The sequence below is a fragment of the Blennius ocellaris genome (assembly GCF_963422515.1).
Source record: "Blennius ocellaris genome assembly, chromosome: 14".
Lineage (NCBI taxonomy): Eukaryota > Metazoa > Chordata > Actinopteri > Blenniiformes > Blenniidae > Blennius > Blennius ocellaris.
Genome location: NC_137663.1, coordinates 21,153,166 through 21,174,041, shown reverse-complemented (window position 1 = coordinate 21,174,041; position 20,876 = coordinate 21,153,166). Strand labels below are relative to the sequence as shown.

Sequence of the window (20,876 nt, the reverse complement as noted above, 5' to 3'; positions counted from 1 at the left end):
ATTCGGGTTAAAGTCCTGGATGTGTCAGCCAGGGCATCTATAGAAAATGAAGAAATACGTTTTAATTGTTTTAATGTTTTTGCTGTCAGCTAATACGACGTAGTGCTAATGGACTGGAAATCAGCACATTGTGAGCAGCCATGCATATTCTCATTTTGGCTTGGTTGCTTCATTAAAATTAAAGTAAAATGGCAATGAGATGTTTTCCAAGAAAGGAAGTAAAAATAGTAGTAGCAGCAGCTTCATTTTCAAATATATTCCTGTCAAGGCTCAGTGACCAAAGCAGCTTCCTGCATTGAATTTTCTGCAGGAAAAGAAAAAAAAATGAGAAAAGAACGTAAACGCTCAGAATGAGAGGAGAGGAGTGGAGAGGAGAGGAGAGGAGACGGTGGAAGGGAAGGGAAGGAAAGGGGCTGGGCTGTGCTGCATCCACTCACCTCTGACTGACTGACTGACTGAATCCCGTCTCCACCTCTTCATCCCACAACTTGTCCCGCGTAAAGATGGGCGCGTTTTGATCGCGATCGGACCTGCTGAATGAAACCTAAAAGTGTGGGAAGAATGCGGTCGGGCGGAGGAACCGTGAGTAACTGGAGTGTCTTTGGGCGGCGGTGATGTTTGCAATTGGTGACTGCAGAAATTGCCAACGTGTCGGCGAGGCGACGGACCACAGCGTGTTACTCGTGCGCTCCTGGAGAGGAGCAACGGACATGTGAATGAGAGCGATCCAGCTCCAGCGGCTCAAACAAACTGCTTTTGGCTGTTGTTTTACTCCACTAACTTCAAATCCTCACAAAGTCCGATTGATTAATTGATTGTGGGATTGTTTTGTTTTTGTTTTGTTTGTTTGTTTTTTCCTGCTGGAGGAGGAATTCATGCGCCTATAGCTTTTTACGCGGCCAATATGCCAGAATGGGTCCTCTACAGTATTTATTTCTCTGTGGACTTCTGTACACCCAGACTCACGGTAAGTTAATGCACACTGCATTCACCTGACATATTGTCTTACGCATGATTTAGGATGTAGAGAAAGTAACCGAGGTCCGACTTGAAGCGTGCACGACCCCACACCATCTCGTCACCCATAAACAGCCGCGCGCCACTTACAATACATACAAGATTGCATTGTGCCTCCTGGATCTCTATTTCTGATCCTAATATTACATGGTTTGTTAATCAGACATTGTTCTCCAGGCCAACTGTATAATTGATTAACCAAAGTTGCTCATTTATTCATTAGTGGGCTTAATTGAACACATTTCAACATGTGTAGATGTACAGGCATTCTTGTTGAAAATAGTAAAAATGATATCTAAACGTTTTCTTTTTAAATTATATAAGAGAAATAACCTTAAAAAATACTTGGCTTATGTTACTCCCAAAGTGGTGCCAATTTATACAATTTCAGACCCTGTTCATGGTTTGCTTTAATCCTCTTTATCTTAGGCCACATACAGTGCAGCCTAATGCTTGGGATTGCTGATGGAGCTTACTGTGTGACCCATGAGTGAAACGTAGCATGTGCCATTGAAGGAGAAAAATAAATGCTCCAGCTGCACCTGAGATTTTGCACAGGAAAATGTTCCCATGATGAAGCTGTTGTGTACTATCTGAGTCACTAGTGTAGGTAGTGTAGGTGTAAGCACACCAAGTGGGTGTGGATTTGCTCAAAACTGAGTTATTCAGGGGATGTAGTATTTGTACGAGTCTGCTTTTCATTTACTTCATTATTGTTCTGTTGCTGTTGACATAATGTTCAGGCGGTTGTGATTGAACTCTTAAGGTCATTTCGGAGGCTGCTGTGTGTGTTGGACTGCTGCTGACAGACAGCAGTTAATAATGTTTGGCCTCATTTTTTTTCTGTTGATTTGAATTGAATCAGCACATTGCACACTCTGTTGACATATTTGTATACATAAATCTTCATCAATTAATAGGATCCAAATGTTGCATTGCTTTGTGCCAGCCTCTGCAGATATGTGTAACAAACTAACTGCTTGGTCTAACCAATTCCATTGTCAATTATGCGAAACATCTGCAAGGAGGGAAGGCACACATAATCCCTAATTGCTCTTATCTGTCTGGCTGCCTGTGGCAACAATATAGGTAAACTGTGATCCATTTGAGAGCATGTTGATGAGAGTTTGTAGAGTGAGCCCAGTGCCATTTCTGACACACAGACGGTTTTATCTACTGTTTTAAGATTCTCTGTGGTCAGAGTGACTTTGTGGCAAAAACTCATACTTGATTTTCAAATGAAAGAAACTACCTGAATGACAAGTGCCTATTGCTTGACAGTCAAAGGATTTTTTTTCCCCATTTATAAGCCCAAATTGAGTTCCTCTGAGCTCCACTGGAGGAGAGTTGTCACCTTAAATTGACTTTTATCAGAGTGTTCCCTGCTTATAAGCCCTGGGATGGCCAACTTCCCTCTCTAAGGCTTGTGTTTCTACTTCAGCACCATGGATAGTTCCACAAAAGGAGAGGCATGTGTGGGGAAGAAAGGAGGTGGAATACTTTACGTGTCATTTAAGCCAAAGTTAAATGTATCTGAATATATCGAGAAGCTTTGGTTTAAATCCATTGCCAAATGATAATTGACTTTATAACCCCTGCAGTTAAATATACACATTTAATTTAAGGAGTCGCATAAAAAATTCAAATCTTTCCACCGTTCCCACTCATTTACATTCAGGGTCATGGTGCATGCGGAGCATGCATTAAGCAGAAAGCAGGCAAGCCCCCTGGATGAGATGCCAGTCCATCACAGGGCCAGCAGACTGACAGGACCCCACAGGACCTTTTTGCTGTTAGATGACAGTACCAACCGCTGAGCCAGTGTGCCAAGCACGACATGAACCATCTAATTTAAATTCTGTTGTCTGTCAGCACAAGCCTCAAACTGTATATTTGCTACAGTGGAGGCCGGAGTAATGGGACAACCAATTAGAAGAAGTCAGCGTTCCACCAACTGTGTGTTTGTTTATACGTCTTGATCGATGCTCACAGGTTATTACTCAGGAGACATATAGAGTTTTAAAAGCATTTTTAAAAAACAATGTCTCACCATGGTGAGGTGTGTTGGTGCCAGCTAATGGAATGCTTTTTGTCAACAAACCTCTTAACATTATGGGCTATCACATCAATCCCACTCGCGTCTGTGAATTCATTTTGGATGTTGTTTGGCGAGCAATCACCATGGTTGTCTTTCCTATTTGTATGATTTGTCACCATCAGAGTAAAAAAAGACAGGAGGCCATGTAACATTTTTATTTATCTATATCTTAATTATTTGCCTCATGACCATCAAAAAAAAGTCTGTTTTTCAAACATTCAAACAACGCTCGCTTGGTTTGTTTGCATGCGCGCAACACAAAAGCAAGACCTTTTTACCATAGATATTATAATGTGATCATACGCCGTGACACAGATGAGAGTTGTGATGCTGTCACTTCGGTAAACAAACACAGTGCCATTACATTTGGGTCATTCCTCTGTGACATTTAAAGGTGGAGTTTATGAAATGGCATTGAAATGAGCGAACGTGATCACGTGGACACAATAAATGGGGGGAAAAAAATGTTAACTTGGTTGTGCTTACACATTATTCTGATCACGATGGTCGGGATTACACATCCTAAGTTGTGACATTTGTTGAAGATTGACTGTCAAACAGCGAGGTTTAAATCTAAATATTTATTCATGGTGATATAGCAGTGTAGCCTTGAACAAGGAAAGAGAACTTTGCATGTCCTCTTTTATTACAGTGCACATCCAGTGTAGCAGTCAATGCTATACACCCACTGAAACAACATATTTGATGATGTCAGTGTTTGATGGAACGTGTTAATGAAAAAGCTAATGAGATGTAATGACTCCTCAGCTCCTGTCTGCAAAAGTAAATATGGAGACTTGGGTGTAGTAACACAGTATATAGTGCAGCCAGTAAGCCCTGATGCTAATCAACATTCCTCCCAAGGACTTTGATGAAATTATATTCCGTTTTTATTCAACCAATCACATTTACAAGTCTGTGTGGATCCACAGTTTACTGTTTTTTAAAAAGCAGTGGAGATGAGGAGGTTCACAGCTTTTCTGCCTGTCATGTTGTTTAATCACTGGGAGTATGCTAATTAAACATTCCCTCATGTATTTCTTTCAGTGAAGAGGCCAGGTTGGCTTTTCTGTTTTAGAATTAGGATTTGCTTCTTGGGTTTAAGATGATTTAGCCTTCAGGTGGTATTTAGAGCTTCACGATCATTGTCAATAAATAGTTAACTTCCACTATTCCAAACATGCTGCTGTTACATGTGTGCGTGTTTTTTACATATCTTTCCTTTTAGGGTCTCGCCTTCGCCAGGAAGACTTCCCTCCCCGCATTGTAGAGCACCCATCTGACCTCATTGTGTCTAAAGGGGAGCCCGCCACCCTCAACTGTAAGGCAGAGGGCCGTCCGACCCCCACAGTGGAATGGTACAAAGACGGGGAGCGTGTGGAGACCGACCGTGACAACCTCCGCTCCCACCGGATGCTGTTGCCCAGTGGCTCCCTCTTCTTCCTGCGCATCGTCCACGGACGGCGGAGCAAGCCGGATGATGGCAGCTACGTGTGTGTGGCCCGAAACTATCTGGGAGAGGCCGTAAGCCGGAACGCATCTCTAGAAGTGGCATGTAAGTCTTGACTTTTCATCATTTCCCCCAGGGCGCTAAGGTATCACTGTGGTCAAAGCAATCTCAGTGTTGCATGACAGAAAAATGGGAGAATTGTCCTGCAGTGTCTATTGAGGTTGGTAACCTTTTATGGAATATGTGAAAATGAGTTAATGTTGCAACTGAAAAAGGTAGAGTTTGTGTTAAATGAAGCGCAACATTCTGGGGCTGTTGTGCTACAGAAGCCGTATAGACAATGTCATCTGTCATGATATGTGCAACGTCACCTTTCCGCTGAACCTACAGTTGTGCGCATACTTAACAGTGTGCACAGTCTGTGTGTGCATATGTGTGTGAATATGTTTTCAGACTGCTAGTGAGACCTGTTTGGATGACCTGTTTGAGTAATATATGGGCAAAGCTGTGAATGGCTCCGGGGTGGGAGAGAAAAGGAGGCAGGATTTTAACCTAGCTAACTCCCTTTCACTGTTTGGATTTGGAAAGCTGCAGCAAGCTCCCAGCCAGTTCTCTCCCTGTGTGGGAGAGAGGCGCTCTGGGCTATTCACATTTCCATTATGTGCTAAACTGAGCTGATTTCTTGCCATGAACAAGATCCACACATGCTCGGACGCACACACATACACACACACACACACACACACACACACACACACACACACACACACACACAGATATATATGCGTGCACACACAAACACCCACACTGTCTCTCTACTGCTCTGTTTTTGCTATTCTAGCAGATAGGGAATTCCAGGCAAGCAGTGGATTACAATTCAGTTTCAGATTTACAAAATTTGTTTCAATTGTAGCTTTTCTCTTTTCTTGCTTTATTCTAAAACAGGTGAGTGCAACCAATGTTGGAAGTAATGACTTGTCTGTAGTGTGGAGGCTGGAGAGGGGAAGCCCCCAATCAGAATGATGGTCTTTAGGGTGTTGCTATGACTTCAGCCGATCTGTCATCCACTGTGGATCTGTATTTGGCTTAATGGGATGGTGGGGTATAGGATGAAAACAAGTAAAATGGAGATAAGAACTGCAAACCTAATAGGGACTCAGCCCCAGACATTATCAGCGATCTCTATGCTTTTTTGTGCACCACTTTATCTCTTTGTCTTGTTGTTTTTTCCACATTAGACACTTACATTACAGTTGTCCACTGTTAGTAGCAATTCCTTCCCGCTGTTTCAATTTGCAAGCCGGGGATTTCTAATGTCTAAGGATATAGTGGGCATGCGAGACGCCATGCAGCCTAACCTTCAGAGGATATAGCTTCAGCTTTCACATATAAAATGAGAGACATTACATCGCTTGATATTGTACCTGATTACTATCTCGCAGCTAAAGCTGCTCTACCAATATCTCTGTCACTCTAATGAGAATTTACGCTGTGCTTTACATCCCATTTTCACTGCACATTTTCAGCATTTGTAAAGTTGCGTTTGAAGATAGGGAATAATTCTTGCAAAGAGACCAGAGGCCCAAAACTGTCGTTATAGTGTTGGGAGACAAATGTTATGGCTGCTTCGCTGATTCCCTTGACTGAATAGAGGGCGACTTTATGAACACAATGACTGTGTCAGAGTGATTTTGTGGGGATTTTCTGGTTCTCTTTAAATACAATAAAGCTCATTTGTATTTTGTGGCTCAAACAGCCATTCTGAATTCATTCTCTGACTTAATTGTCACATTCTTTGTCAGTGTCGGAGCTGCAATTACTATTACCAAATGGTTTTCCCCCTCTATTGTGGGAAGGCTATATCCATGCCTTATGTATCACCAACACATATGGAAGGAAAAAATAAGGATGCATTGTTGCAAATGTGGAGGAGCAAATATTCCGTGGCTAAATCAGAATATCAGGGAGTAACTATAGAATTTGCTTTTATCTGTGCCTCAGAGCAGCTGTATTGTTCCTTGAAATGTTGTCTTGAGACTCAAGAATGATATATTGCAGGATATAAGACAACTCCTGAATCCTTTCCCAAACAGAAAACCTTTGCTTTGTATTTCAATAGAGAAATGGGAATAGATTCTGAAGAATCAGTGTTTGTGTACACCTTATGTGTATCCTACATGGCCATAAATGCCACTGTTTTAATGCAAATCCACTTTCTAATTTCTAGAAAACTACAATATCTGTCTACCAACCAGTACAGTATTTCCTTCAAAGCCAAATATCTTGTTCACAACTGCACCCTCAAATGCAAGTATTCCAGTGTTGATAGTTTGTTTTGTTCTTTGTTGTGTAGTTATGTGCAGACAGTGTCAAAAGGTTGATTTTTTTCTGGAACGTCTCTTACATAAAAGACGGCATGACCAAGGCGGCCTCTCGTCCTCTTTGTGTAATTCAGAATATCATGGCTACAGGGATGCATAATCACATGACTCCTCTAGGAGCTGCAGGTTCCTGCCAGTATTGCTGCAGCCAAAAGTTGTCATGCGATGCTCCGGGTGGGAGCAAGTGGGTAGATGAAAGTGCTGTGGGGATGATCTGACGAGCTTAGAAAAAATGCTTTGTATCTTTAGGAGTCCTCACACACACTCAGATTTTCTAATGGGCTGCAGCATTGTACCCCGACCAGTGGCTCAGAAAATGTGGCTAACTAGCGGGGTGCTACCCCCGCGGGTACATTTGTGCTGTACAAGCTCAATTTTGGTGGTTCTTCATGCATTTTCTGAGCTTCAGTCTGACTGAAATCTGAAAAGGCATCAGTCATCCCATGTGATGCGAGACACTTCAGCTATTTAAGATGGCAGCAAAGCTTAAAATATGTAAATTATGCAGATATGCCTGACAAATCTACAGCTGGCAGCCTGGCAGAAACAAATAATACACCTCACAACATTTGTACATCTTCTAAATGAACTGCTCCTCACTACTTATCTTTCAGAGCACGAATCACACTGGAACTCATAAGATGGAATCAATAGGGAGTAACCTTGCAAAATCGTGTATGATTTTTTTTTCTGAGAGCAGAATAAAGATAAAGATAAACAGGATCAATTCAAGTAAAGTAAATGTATGCCATATCCTCTATTTCTGGCTTATTTACCCAATAATACATTTATTGCTTTTACACCAAAAGCATTCACCTATTTGAGTTCCTTCTTGAGCCTTTTCATCTCGCCTCAGGCTTTCTCCAGCGCAACTGTGATGTCCATCGGGATACTATTAACATATTTTTATTCCATCTGCATAGTTGTTTCATCTCTTTTTAAATATTTCAGTAGACTGTAGACATTTTTTCATAGTAGTGAATTTGCAGCACTGGTGTTTTACATTTAATACATAGCTTGCTTCAGTTGAAAATGAATCCACTAACATGAGATACATGTTGTAAACCTTGCTTTTCTTTCACTGTTTATGAAAACACAAAAACAGCAAGACACTGGAGAGAATCAAATTTGATCCTGAAGCCAGTGGAGGAATATTTACTGTATCAGTGAGTGAACCAAGTATTTTCCCCCTTTGTTGAAATTGTATTTCCTGAATAATGTGCATATTTGACACAAATGATAACATCAGCCATTTCACCAAGAAATGAGGCCAGGGCTGGTTATTATTAGATGGATCTTGTAGTTTTGGCCTCATAAACAAGATTCATAGTGATGTTTTTTTTGTTTGTTTTTTTTCGGCAGAGTTGATGCATGTCACTTGATTCTTACATCCAAGTAAGGGGATTTTAATAATCAAAAGTCACCTGCTGTCAGTGCGTACAAACACTCATGTCCAACTACTGAGGCAGTGCTCCACATCTTCAGTCTGTTAAGTCAGGCACTGCAGCTGAGCGCTACTTCTGAGCAACGTCAACAAACAACTGTGCAACCTCCAGGCCACCAGTGGACTGGCACTAATCATCAGAGTGAGTGGCTGTTGATGGAATTAGAACAGCTTCCTCAAACTATTAAGAAGGGACAGAAAGACATAAACAGTGATGTGTTGAAAGGAGGTGTGTGGGCGAGGGGGATGGCGGATGCAAAGGGTGTTCATTAGCACAGAACTCAAGAACAAGATGAGTGCCCCTTTCGTCGACTGCGCTAAGAGAATTAGAAGTATAGTCACTCAGCCAGACAATCATCAATTAAATCTTCCCAGTTGCAGACAAGCAGCAAACTAAGCAGCCACAATGCTATATAAATCCAGCATCTGAAATGGATTTGTTAGTGCACTATGCTAATTATTTTCAAAGAAAGAGTAAACACAATGGACATTTATGTGAGGTTTTAGTGGAAAAAAATAGAATGAATGCTTGTAATAAATTATTTGAAGTACAGCTGTGGACTCCAAAGCCAATATCTAAAAAAAAAAATTCCTGTAATTTATAACACTTGAAAAAGAAAACCCACAAATCTTATTGTCAAGCTGCTGGTACTTGGCATGCATAATTCAAGTTGTTGGTAGAAAATACAAATATTAAACATGGCCTAATACTTCAGCTATTGCTCATGGATTTATCAAGTTGGACATAGAACATGACAACTCCTTAAGTCATTAGCTTGCTTACAAATATACTAAAATATGATTATGATCATGCCACGATAGTATATTTTACCAATCGTTGACCAATTAAGATTTTTCCCATCCATGCAGTTGGTTTTGTCATATTTCACTGTTTCAATATCAACTTTCATTTTAGCCAACTTAAATTGACACCCTGTTTCGACTTCAATTCAAGTGAAAACACATCGTTTTTGCCTTTTAGGTTCAGAAATGTTTTGCGTTTACACACTAACATTTTAAAAGGGATGTCCATTTGCACAGAAACGGCAGAGACACTGCATGCCATGTTGTTTTTGTAGTGAAACTATACAGACATGTGCACAGAGGACAATAGGCTACAAATAATAGCAATGCCAAATTTGTGGATAGACGCTAATGTTGGATTGCTATTGCGATGACTCTCAAATGTAGAACTCCCTAGTCCCAGGAGAAAATGCACTGGGGGTCATGACACTCTGGGGGAAACTTTGTTCTAACTGTCCATCTATGCGAGCATGTGCAGAAGAACAATTTACTACAGTTGTGGTGCACATGCTTAGTAACAGCGTTTCAAAAAAAAGTTGTCTTTTCGTCTGTCTACACTGTTACAGAATCAGAGCATTTTCAAAAAATTCCACTTCAAAATGTGCGCTTTTAGTGACTCAGAGAACCGTTGCGTAAACGGACCTTGAAAACACAACAAAGGTTTATCGTTTTGACTTGAAAACATTGTGTGAATGGGGCATAACTGAGTCACAATGTCAACATAATTTGAATTATTGTTGTTCTTCTTTTCAGGCAATCATTTCAGTTTCTTTCAAACTACTCAACTGACAGTCAAACATGTGAATTTGTAGTGAGCAAGAGATCATCAAAGTCATTGTAGGTCATCCTCTGGGGAACATCAGTATCCATCATTGCAATTAGTGTGATCACAGAGTGACACTGCCAACTTGTCATGCTACCAGCATGGCTAGAAACCTGGCATGATTCCAGGTTTTATCAAAGAAAAATGCATTTCATTTTGTTGACAACCAGGCTTTAGCCAAACACACTTTTTAATTTCAAAATCATTTTGATCTTTGGGAAGGTTGACTTGTTAGAGTAGCTATTAACTGCACGTGAGTGACAGGTCTGAAACCTAAATATCTTGGCATTCCTATTTAATAGGGGGAAAAAAAGAGTATGGAGCGATACATTTTGTGAGAATCAACAAATAACTAATTACTTTGATTAGCAAACACTGATCCTGATAACGGAAGGTAAACTGGATATTTTGCCCATCTGACCGGGGGCCTGTATGGCCAAATTCACAACGTGCATTCTATAATTGGCAAAGTGAGATTATTTCTCCTGAACTAATTTTCATATATCTTACCAGTCAAAGCAAACAGTGTAATTACAGCCCTTGTATAAGCCTGCATCTGCCCAAATACTCGCAGATCTATTTGTAATTTGCAAGATAGTGACTCGCGATAATATCTCGGAAGCAGTAAATGCAAATTTTATGGGAGAAGCAGGTTTGCAGGATCCAAAATGCAAAAATCCATTTGAATCTAATCAAATGCAAATGACAGTAAAATACCAAAATCAACAGTGGGAGACTTGTTATTGCCCATTCAAATCTTGGAATGGTCAATGTTTCTGCATTTTTGTGAACATTTTTCACTCATGAAAAGAGATAAGAATGTCATATTTCCATCTGTCATGCGTTTTGAGCTCAGTTTTCTGTTCTGCAGCAAAACAAAGTTAAGAAACATGGCTAATTATCTTGTTTGAAATATCTGCTAACTTAAAAATGTTGTCTTCTGTTTTTCTGTACTATTTGTCTCAGGAAGTAAGAATTGTGAAATGATGGCCTAATTTCAAGTTGTGCTTGTCACGTGCCTTCTTTATCCTCCGTCCCTGCTCCCCTGTCTCTGTGTCCCCTTCAATATCTGGCACTCCTTTGAGCCCTTCAGCACTGTAGACTGTGCAGTAAACAACATAGCCTAGTTGGCGCGAGTTAAGAGTCAAAGCCGTGTTTTCTCCAGGCACGAAATAATCTTCTCTCACAAAGTACATCACATGGAAGGAATCATTTATCCCCCGCCTCCATATTTGTGCGCTGCGACTGGCACACACAACGCGGGGAGGCTGATTGGAAGGTATCTGTGTTTGTTCAAGCATCCAGGAGATCTAGGCACCAGTTCTGGGTGAGGGTTTTTGTTGTGATACCAGAGATGAGGTTGTGGTCAGCCATTACTATTACTGAGCACCTAATTAGTGCTTGTGGTGGGAATCTGAAAATGTAGAGCATCACTTAAGGTTCAGTAGCCTTTCCGCTGGGAGACGTCCTCTTGTGTTTTAGGAAGTGGGCAAGTTTCCATTCATCGTGAATTTCACTCAATTAACAACATCCGAAGGCACTACCTGCCAGCCCTGTGTGTTCCCAGGCAGACTGTTGGTGTTTTGTGTGAGCAGATAGGCTGGCCACATTGCACAGTTGGTTGCCAGTCCAGCAGCTCTCATGTGTACCTTTCCCCTGTTTACCTTCCTCTGCCTTGCTCTAGTTAATCCAGTCCCAGGTACTGAGTTTCTGGTTTTTTTTTTCTCCCATTGGACATAATCTCTCTTGGCTGTTCGCTTTTCTTTTATCAAAAAAGACAGGTCTTTATTGCAAAGGTCTGGCAGCGTGTCCAGAGTGACCCCGGCCTCTTCTCCTGCGTTGGATTGGACAGGCACCCTGAGTCTCCATAAAGCAAGTATAGAATGGATGTTTTCACTGAAAAGAACCAGCATTTGCACTGAAGTCCCATCTTTGTATAAGTCTTTGTTAGCTGATCTTTTCAAATATACAAAGAAAAACCCAAGATCTCAACTATGTCTTTTAATTGAAGCATTACATGTTGCCATCTGATTATAAGCGGTTATCTTTATGGATGGATGGCACTAATGTGTGTGAAACTGACTGTATACCTGCGATCCTTCCTCCTATTACACTAAAAGAAAGCATTGATTCCCTCATGCATTTGTGATCCCAATAACATGGATGCATTTTTTTTTTGTTTTGTTTTCTCCAGTGGCGGCATCCTCCTGTTGCTAGGCAGCCTGTAAGCAGCCCCTCAGTTACTTGTGTGCCAGTCTGCTCAATGGCTACATTAGGGCTATCTAAGAGCAAAGCTGTAATGGAAAGAGCAGCATAAACATTCACCCAGATGTCCAATAAGTGAGATGTTTGTTGTTAACCTTATTGCAGTTTTTAGTTATTAAATCAGATATTGTGGCTCTGGGTGCTGAGTATTATCAGCCTTGTTTTTTTTTTTTTTTTCCCTTCATTTCTGTTTTTCACAGTTCATTTCGGAAAGCCGGCCACTGAACTCTTGTGACTGGACAATGCTGAAAGTCTCCACAGCATTTATCTGTAAAAAGATTAACTTTTTCCATGTCAGTCTACTGACAGGCCTCGTTTGGAGGGCAGATATACTCAAAATTGGCTTTGTACCTTTGGAATTAGTACAACAATGTGATTTATACTTAAGACCTTAATACTACTTAAGACCTTATATAATGTAGCAGCAGTCTCTCATAGAGACTATTGAAGAATAACTACTTTATGACTACAAGTTGTATACATTATATTGTAAGTATTGTTTTTTTTTTTACTTGCATAGGTATAACTATGATCTTTTTTTGAAATCCTATCACTTTTGTAAAATGTATTTATTGGCTGTGGTTTTGTATGTTTTTGGAGGGCGATGATGCATTTTCCTCCACTTTAACATACTCTCGTTTCATAACAGCGAATGTGAAGGTGGCCAGAGCAGGCAGGCAGAACTAATTTATGGATATTTTTTGGCTTAAGACGGTAAGATAAGGGGCTAGCATCTGGTGCTAACTGGACCATGCTCACTCCTTGGAGGTCTGTGCAATACGAGGTAGGGTAAGTTAGCTACGGGCTAGCATCTGGTGTTAATTGGACCATGCAAACACCTTTAAGAGCTCTGGTGCACTTTCTTACAGTTGGTTGGAAGAAACATATGCCTGGCGTGAAGAGGAATACTACCTCGATTCACTGTGTTGAAGAATGTTTTTCTTTTTTTTTTGTTTGTTTAAGACACATCTCTGTGTATGCAAATATTGAAGAGAGGAAACGGTGTCTTATCGAGTGTTCTTTTTAAAAAAAAAAAAATATACATTCTCAAAAGTGAATAAGTGAATTAACCCTGCTTTGTATTCCCCTGGTATGGTGAAAATGCTTTTCAGCTTTGGCTAATACCATGTTGTTGACTGTGAGGATCTAAAATAAAACAAAATGGGTACTTGTGCCTTGAGCTTCCTTGGGTTTAACATAACGTTGAAGATACACATCCACTATTATTGCACAGAATCAGTGCTTTCAGTTCACTCACATTTTATTTTCAAGTAATACTCTTGCTTAGTGGTTAATTATGTGCACCTCTTCAGGGGATGTTTTACTTTTATCATCAAATTTTACTTGCAAGAAAGCTAATTACATTAAGAAAAGTTAACAATTTTGACTAAACTATGTAATTTAGTCACATTTTGTCTTGATTTAATTAGTCTGAACTCACAGAAGACCATGCTGAGTGAATCCAATTCCTGTGTCCAAGGCCATGTTCACACAGCTTTTCACTGAAAATGAATTGTTTTTGCATTTTTGTTAAAAAATAGTTTCATGTTTGTACGGCAACATTTTGAAGATGATGCGTCTTTTACATGGAAACAGCAGAAGCACTGAAAATGATGTGGTTAGCATGTAGGGCTACAAGATGGAGCTCTTGGTTGTTTTTAGAATGAAATGACACACACGTGTGAAAAGAACAATACTCTACAAACATTAACAATGGGAGTACACAGACATTTGTATGGACAGATGATGAAGTTGTATTGCTATTACAGTGACTACACTATAAAACCAGTTGTGTAAACAGGGCATAATGCTGCTGCTGCAGCAGCATACTCATGCTAGCAATGGAAGGTAGCAATGTGTATACTGAATTTAACTATCAGCACAGTTATTTATCATTAACGTGTCACCTGACATCAACAACCTTGTTGTTGTGACTAAAGATGCAAACCACTGTGGCTCTTTAACACGACAATGTGAACCACATGGTAGTTGGCTAAAATTCTGTCTTTTTCTGTTTCACCCTCAAGCTTTTCCTTTGAGACTCCACTGAGTGAGATGAAAAACAGACACAAGGTTCAAAGATTGGGTGTGCAACTTTGTGAAACACAAAAAAGAAAACCTGATGACCTAATTTTACCTGATGTGACCAGTCACATTTTGGACTCTTAATCCAATCTAATTTGATATACATCTTAACATAACTTTGGAAAATGTTGAGTTTTTCTGTATCATTAACCATGTTTGTAAAATCTGATGGGCAAGTAGCTGATCGGTTTATGTTTTGCAGGACTTTTAATCCAGTGCAGTTTTGTTAATCTTGATTGAATCTTGCTCAAAAAAATGATTTGAAAGGTATTTTCTGCGGGAAATCAAGGAAGATTGATTGACACACATGTTTTATACAAAGGACAAATCCATAATCGTGATCTCACCGTCAAAACAGAGATGTGTATCACACAATTTCTGTGTATTATTTTGTTGATTTTACGTGTTGGATACAAGTTGGGGTATTGTACAATTAATCCTAATCATGGGGAGGCATGGCTCGGTTGGTAGAGCAGTCATCTCCCAATCTGAAGGTTGGAGGTTCCATTCCCATCTCTGTCTGCCAACATGTCAAAATGTATTTGGGCAAGACACTGAACCCCAAACTGCCTGGGTGAATGCAGTGTGAGAGTGAGTGGTTGATGGTGGTCGGGGGTGGGGGCGATGGTGCAGTTTGGCAGCCTTACTTCCATCAGTCTGCCCCAGGGCAGCTGTGGCTCCATATGTAGTTTACCACTATTGAGTATGGAGCGAATGAATAATGCAATGTAAAACGTCTTTGAGTGTCCTGAAAAGCATGATATAAAACCCATGCAATATTATTAATCACAAATAATTACAGTAAGACTTGTGATTAATTAGATAGGATGAATAAGAAATATTTAAAAAAAAAAGTAATTTGTTGATGAAATTGCACTCAACAAAATCAAAACTGTTCTGAAAAAGAATCTATGTTGAGAACGTTACTGACAAAACTGTGGTCAAGGTCATATTAGGATGGGCTGTTCATGCGCCTGTCACAGCCTGTGACTGCGGATCACTGCTATGAATAAACCAAATGTTCCTATCTACCTGAGGTGTCTTGCCCCCAGAAAATCCTACGGCTAAAGTCTGTGGACGGATGTTGCTGCCAGCTATAAACTTCTCATCCCGGGAGCAAAAAAATATTTATAGCTAAGTTAACCAATTTTTGAGAAAATTAAGCCTCCAAATGAAATGTATCAGATATCCTTTCATACACATCTGTACTTACAATGGAATTATTTGATTGTACTATTTTCTGTGCATGTTTGGTTTGATTCTGGTAAATAACAAGCCTCAAAAATCTATTTTAAATGTGACATTTTATACAATGATTAATCACAGGCCACTCTCTACTTTTCAAGGTAGTAGAAATTGTGATGCTTTACACGCTACATTATTGGCTATAATTAAATGCAAGCATGTTCCAAGATTTGAATTTGAAATACGGTTATACATCCCCTTTTAGATGAGTTGGCGCTGGCTTAAGCTACTCCATTAGCAGACCTTGAATGGGGCCTTCACACTATTACAGATATAGCTGTTACTTATTGCTGCTGTCATCTGTGAAAACTGCAGGACTGTGAGCAAAGCCTTCTGTTTTCTGAAAGCTGCACAATGCTACGTTTTATAACATTTATATCAATCCAAGTATCAATATTAGGACATACAGAAAGGATTACACTTGGAAAATAAAGTGAAATTAGCTTAGCAAAATAGTAAATGGGTCCCTGGTGCTCACGTTTCCTCTACACATAACTGTGTGTCTATGTGTGGTCAGCAATGTCTTTACTCATGTGTGATTATGTGTGCAGCTGAGTGTGACAAAGCCAAGGTGTGTGTCTCTCAGCAAAATGATAATGGTTTATAATTGTTGCTGTGCAGTGATTGATGTTCAAGCTCTGTGTGAAGTGGGTAAGAGGCCATTTTTATACATATTTATGAAGAAACTCACAAGTAGTACTATTCTTAAATCATAAGCATTGGAGTTGTCTTTAAATCTTTCTGTCTTTCTTTCTGTCTTTCTTTCTTTCTTTCTTTAACACTGTAAAATCACTAATATGACTCTGCTTACCATCAGAGGTCTCCAGACAGGCTGGGGTGATGGGAATGGGGAACATCACCGACCAGCCTGTGGGGCTCTGTACTTGGTTTATTATTCATGCAGCCTGCCCGACATTCAACCCAATCTAGGCCAAAGTGCCTTTATAGCTGCTAAGTGTGACATCGGAGACATCCCTTCGCCCATTCATTCACCTCCATCGCGTCTGTTGACCCAGCAATCATTTAAAAAAAAAAAAAAAAACTCCATCCACCCCCTTTCCTGATTCACAAAAAGTACAGAGCAGTTGGACTAGAGAAACAAACAAAGTGACATCAGACTTCCCTGGTATACACCTCAGTGAGTAAAAAGGAAAAAAGAATATCCGGAAGCCTGATTAATTCATGAAATCCGCTGAGCATAGTGTCTTTTCTTTTATCCAACCCCCTCAAACCTGCACTCTGAAGCATCTGTTTTCTCGTGCCTTTTACCTGTGTCAGGGGTTTTTATACATAAATGCTCTGTATGGTACACATTGAGCACTGTCCCTGCCTTTTTAGATCAGCAAATCTGCAAAGTGCTGCGGCCCAGTTCACCCTCCATTGTTGTATAAAGAGGAGCAGCATCAAGGCGGCAAATAACATCCATCATGTGTGTAGTGGGTGCACTTTGCATGGACTAAAGGACCAGATCATGTTGCTGGTCAGTTTCTTGATGGTCAAAGTGGGTGTTACTAATTATCTGACAGTTACCAAACATTAGAACTTCTTATCTTACTCCTCAGAACCACGTTTCTCTCAACGTGGTATTGAGCTCTCATTCACTCACATAATGTTGCCTCTCCTGACATCACATTCATCTCAGTAAGTACCTTGAATTTATTCCCCTCTCTTAATTACTTTTTCATCTCCAACCCATTATCTCTTTTGTTGTTCTTTCTTTCACAAAGCCAGCATAGTGTCATGCTTCACTTCAAATGTTTTTTTTTTCTTTTTTGAATGTTTCTTGCTTCTTTTTTTTTTTTTTTTACATTTATAGATTTTTGTAAACCCATTTATTTTTTGGTTTGTTGGATTGATCTGGTGACTTCTACTTCACGGATTTCTGCGCTCTGCTGCTATGCTCCATTTACTGTATGCTGTGAGGACTCTTAAGTCCTTCACTGCAACTGTAAAAATCCCTTATCTGAATTAAAAGTGATAGGAAACACATGTCGCGAGCTACAGGGCCTTTGATGGCTTAACTTCACACTTATAGACACTTTACATGAGTTCACAATGAGAGATGGCATGCCGTATAATTGCATTTTTTTGGGAGTCCAACTGAAAAAATATTATTTCCGAAGAGTCTCCTGGAAGAAACAGTGTCTATTAGTTTCACGAGAGATCGGCCTGGCTGCTGTATGGAAGGAAAGGGCTTATTGTAGGCTGAATTGTGCATAAATATGGAGCGCAGACAACGAGGCTAAGTGGAGATTGCACAATGCCCACAACACTTTGCAATTTCCTGTTCGTACCTTTTCCTCGCAGTAACCCTTTTAAACCCCAGGCGAATGCTGGAGGGGGAATGGATAACAAATCATAATGCTGATAGTAAGACTAAAGATCCAACTGCTGTAGCAGAGATGTGCACTGATCACGAGGAACTTCACACTTTGATTAATAGGCGATAGGTAACACCCGCTTGATCACGCAGCATGAAAACAATGCAGAAAGCAGTAGCTCCTGTGTTGAGTGTGATGTGCCAATGGTTAGTAGGTTAGCTCAACCTCATGCTCCAATAGTTAATGTGCACTAGTCCATTGGTGCAGATGTTGTCCGCATGGGGACTGGAACTGAGGAGTGACCAAAAGAGCTCAACATCGGGAGGGATGGACAGTGTGTTGCAGAACAGATGTTTCCAGCCTTTGTGCGTTGGGCATTTGGGTTTTAATCTGGTCAGTGAAGGGCATTAGAGTCGGAGTCAAAAGGGGATGTGGTGTGCGTGGGGACCCCAGCTGTCAGCACCCTTGAGAAGACCCCCACCTCACCCTTCACAAATCACCAAATTTACCCCTGCAGTGGAGGCCCTCCCACTCAGACCTACACCCACAGACACGTGCAAAAACCCAACGCTACATTCTTTGTAATTGGCTCGGAATTAGGGCACATGTTGTATTGTTGAACCTGTGGAGATTATGGGTTATGCTTGAATCTGTGGAGATTATGCAGCGCCGGGATATTATGCCTCCATTTTCTCTGATTGCCTCTCCGTATTATTTCTTTTTCTGCACCATCGTGAATATCCCACTCATTTCATTTTGTTTTATTCTCCCCCTCACTAATATTGTACCTCATTCTCCTTTCACTTTCCTCTCAATTCCCTTCTGCTCTACACCCTCTCCTCTTCTCCCTCCGCCGTTCTCTTTCATTCTCCCCTCTTCCCCCTCCCGCTCCGTTTCTCCTCCTTAGGGCCTCTGGCTGTCTCCCCACAAGTGATGTTCTCCTGGCCAGATGATGCATGCATATCTCTTGTGTCTCCTTGATGCTAACTCACGTCGACGTTTGCACGGCATTGTGGGATTCTGCTCTCGGTCATATTTCATGTAATGATGAAAATGATGATGGTGATGAGGGGTGTGTGTGTGTGTGTGTGTGTGTGGGGAGGGGAGGGGGGGGGGGTCTATTTTCCGCTCATGTCTTTACTTCAATATCAATCAGTGCAGTAAGTTAAGATGGAAGAAAATGGTGGTCACAGCAAGGGAAACAACTTTTAGTCTGAGTTTGGATGAGATCCTTTTCACTTTCCGTAAAACAGGAGCGTCAGTTTCACCATCAGTTTAGTATTTTTTTTCTGAAATTTAAGATGTTTTCCTGTGTCGTTGTAGCTGTTGTTGTTCACTTCGGGAGTAACCATGTTTACTCGAACACTGTGTTCCAACGAAGAGGCAGGGAGTGAAAATCATTCCATAATAGAATAGCATTTTCCTTGCAAGTGTGCTAACAAGGGCAAATGTGTTCCAAGCGAAAACAGAGCGAGAGGGAAACAGAGGGGATGAACACATTCAGAGATGAGGAAAGGGTTCCTGGAGGGGGGGGGGCTATCATTATTGGATGAGTCGGGGCCATGGCAGACTTTTGGCCCTCCTGCAATGTCGCATTTGTGTATATGTGTGTGGCACATTTGTGTGTGTGTCTGTTAGCAGAGTCAGAAAGAGACTCTGGTGGTTGTGTGCGCTCACCAGTATGCAAAGCTGTGTCAGTGGATATAGCATCTATGGAAGAGAGATTTCTTCACAGTCTTTGCTACACCCTAATTAATCTGCTTAAACCTGCTAGGCCTGTCTCCAGCACTCTTAACACATCAGAAAAGCCATGGCAGCTCTGAATCCAACCAGGATTTTCTCCATGGATGCCTGTGGAAAATCACTCCAGCCCCACAGATGACAGCTTTCTGTCAGAGTGTGCAGAAATGCATATAAAGTAGAGGCAAACATGCACCTCATCATTTCTTATGATGGCTGCTGGGTGGGAGGGGGAGGCAGTTATCGCACGGGGGTCACAAAACCCCCTGAAACAGTCAGGTTGTTGGTTTATATTGCCTACTTGCTTCCGCTTCCTTTATACATGACAGATGCTTTCATAGCCGACAGACAAAGCAATTTATGGTCAGCAGTGTTCTTTTAGCCTTGCCCCAGGCTATTAATTTGATCGAGATATACCAAAAACACCAATGACAAAAGGATGACAGTCTTTTTTTGTTCACTCACTATTACTACCATAGCTACACTACTGAAACCGATGCCCTGAAATATCACGCCCTGGAATATCTCTCCGCTCTCCATTCACACATCCATTCATCTTCTCTACCTGCTTTAAGCAACTTAGGGTCACTGGGAGCTAATCCTAATTCCAGCTGACAATGGGAAAAGACAAGCAGCTAGTCCATCACAGGGTTAAAGCAGAGAGACAGACAACCCCCATGCACACATGGGGAATTGAACCTGGATATATTCAGTGTGAGGCAAACTGCTAACCATTGCAACACTGTGAGTGCTTCTTTTTTAGGAGTTTCTAGAGAAAGTCATTGCATATTGCAGTGTAGAGTAGGATAGTTTTCTAACGAAACTAATACCCTGCTTCACATGTCAACATGGCCCGTGGAGTATCTGATACAATGAATTAGTCAGATGTTTGGAATTTTTTTAGATTTTTCCAACAACAGCCAAGATTTATTCAAGTATTTCGACACTGGAGTACTTCTTCAACTCTTAGTTGCTCTAAAACATCATAAGATCCCACACTGAATGGAACATAAGTAATAGAGATAATGATAGGCTTTTGGTTGCACTTAAGCAGATTACGGGGTAACGATTGGTGAATAAAGGACTCATCGCTAAAGCAAAAATGAAATATTCAATAGTTTTCTTGGCAATATGCTACTGTATCCACAGTAAGTGGACTAATATCGGGGAGTGCATCTACCATATGGATCCGGCATCTTTACA

General features: G+C 40.8%; 1 protein-coding gene across 1 annotated transcript in view; it reads left to right on the top strand.

Annotated features, from left to right (window-relative positions):
- Positions 1–870: 870 nt before the first annotated feature.
- LOC308139572 (roundabout homolog 2-like) overlaps positions 871–20,876 on the top strand; it is a gene marked incomplete at its 3' end in the record, with an annotated part of 81,885 nt that continues 61,879 nt past the window's right edge. Inside the window, exons 1-2 of the mRNA XM_080509032.1 lie at positions 871–967; positions 4,344–4,670. Coding sequence (XP_080365158.1) covers positions 913–967; positions 4,344–4,670 — 382 coding nt within the window. The 5' untranslated portion in view covers positions 871–912. The remainder of the gene's footprint in view (positions 968–4,343; positions 4,671–20,876) is intronic.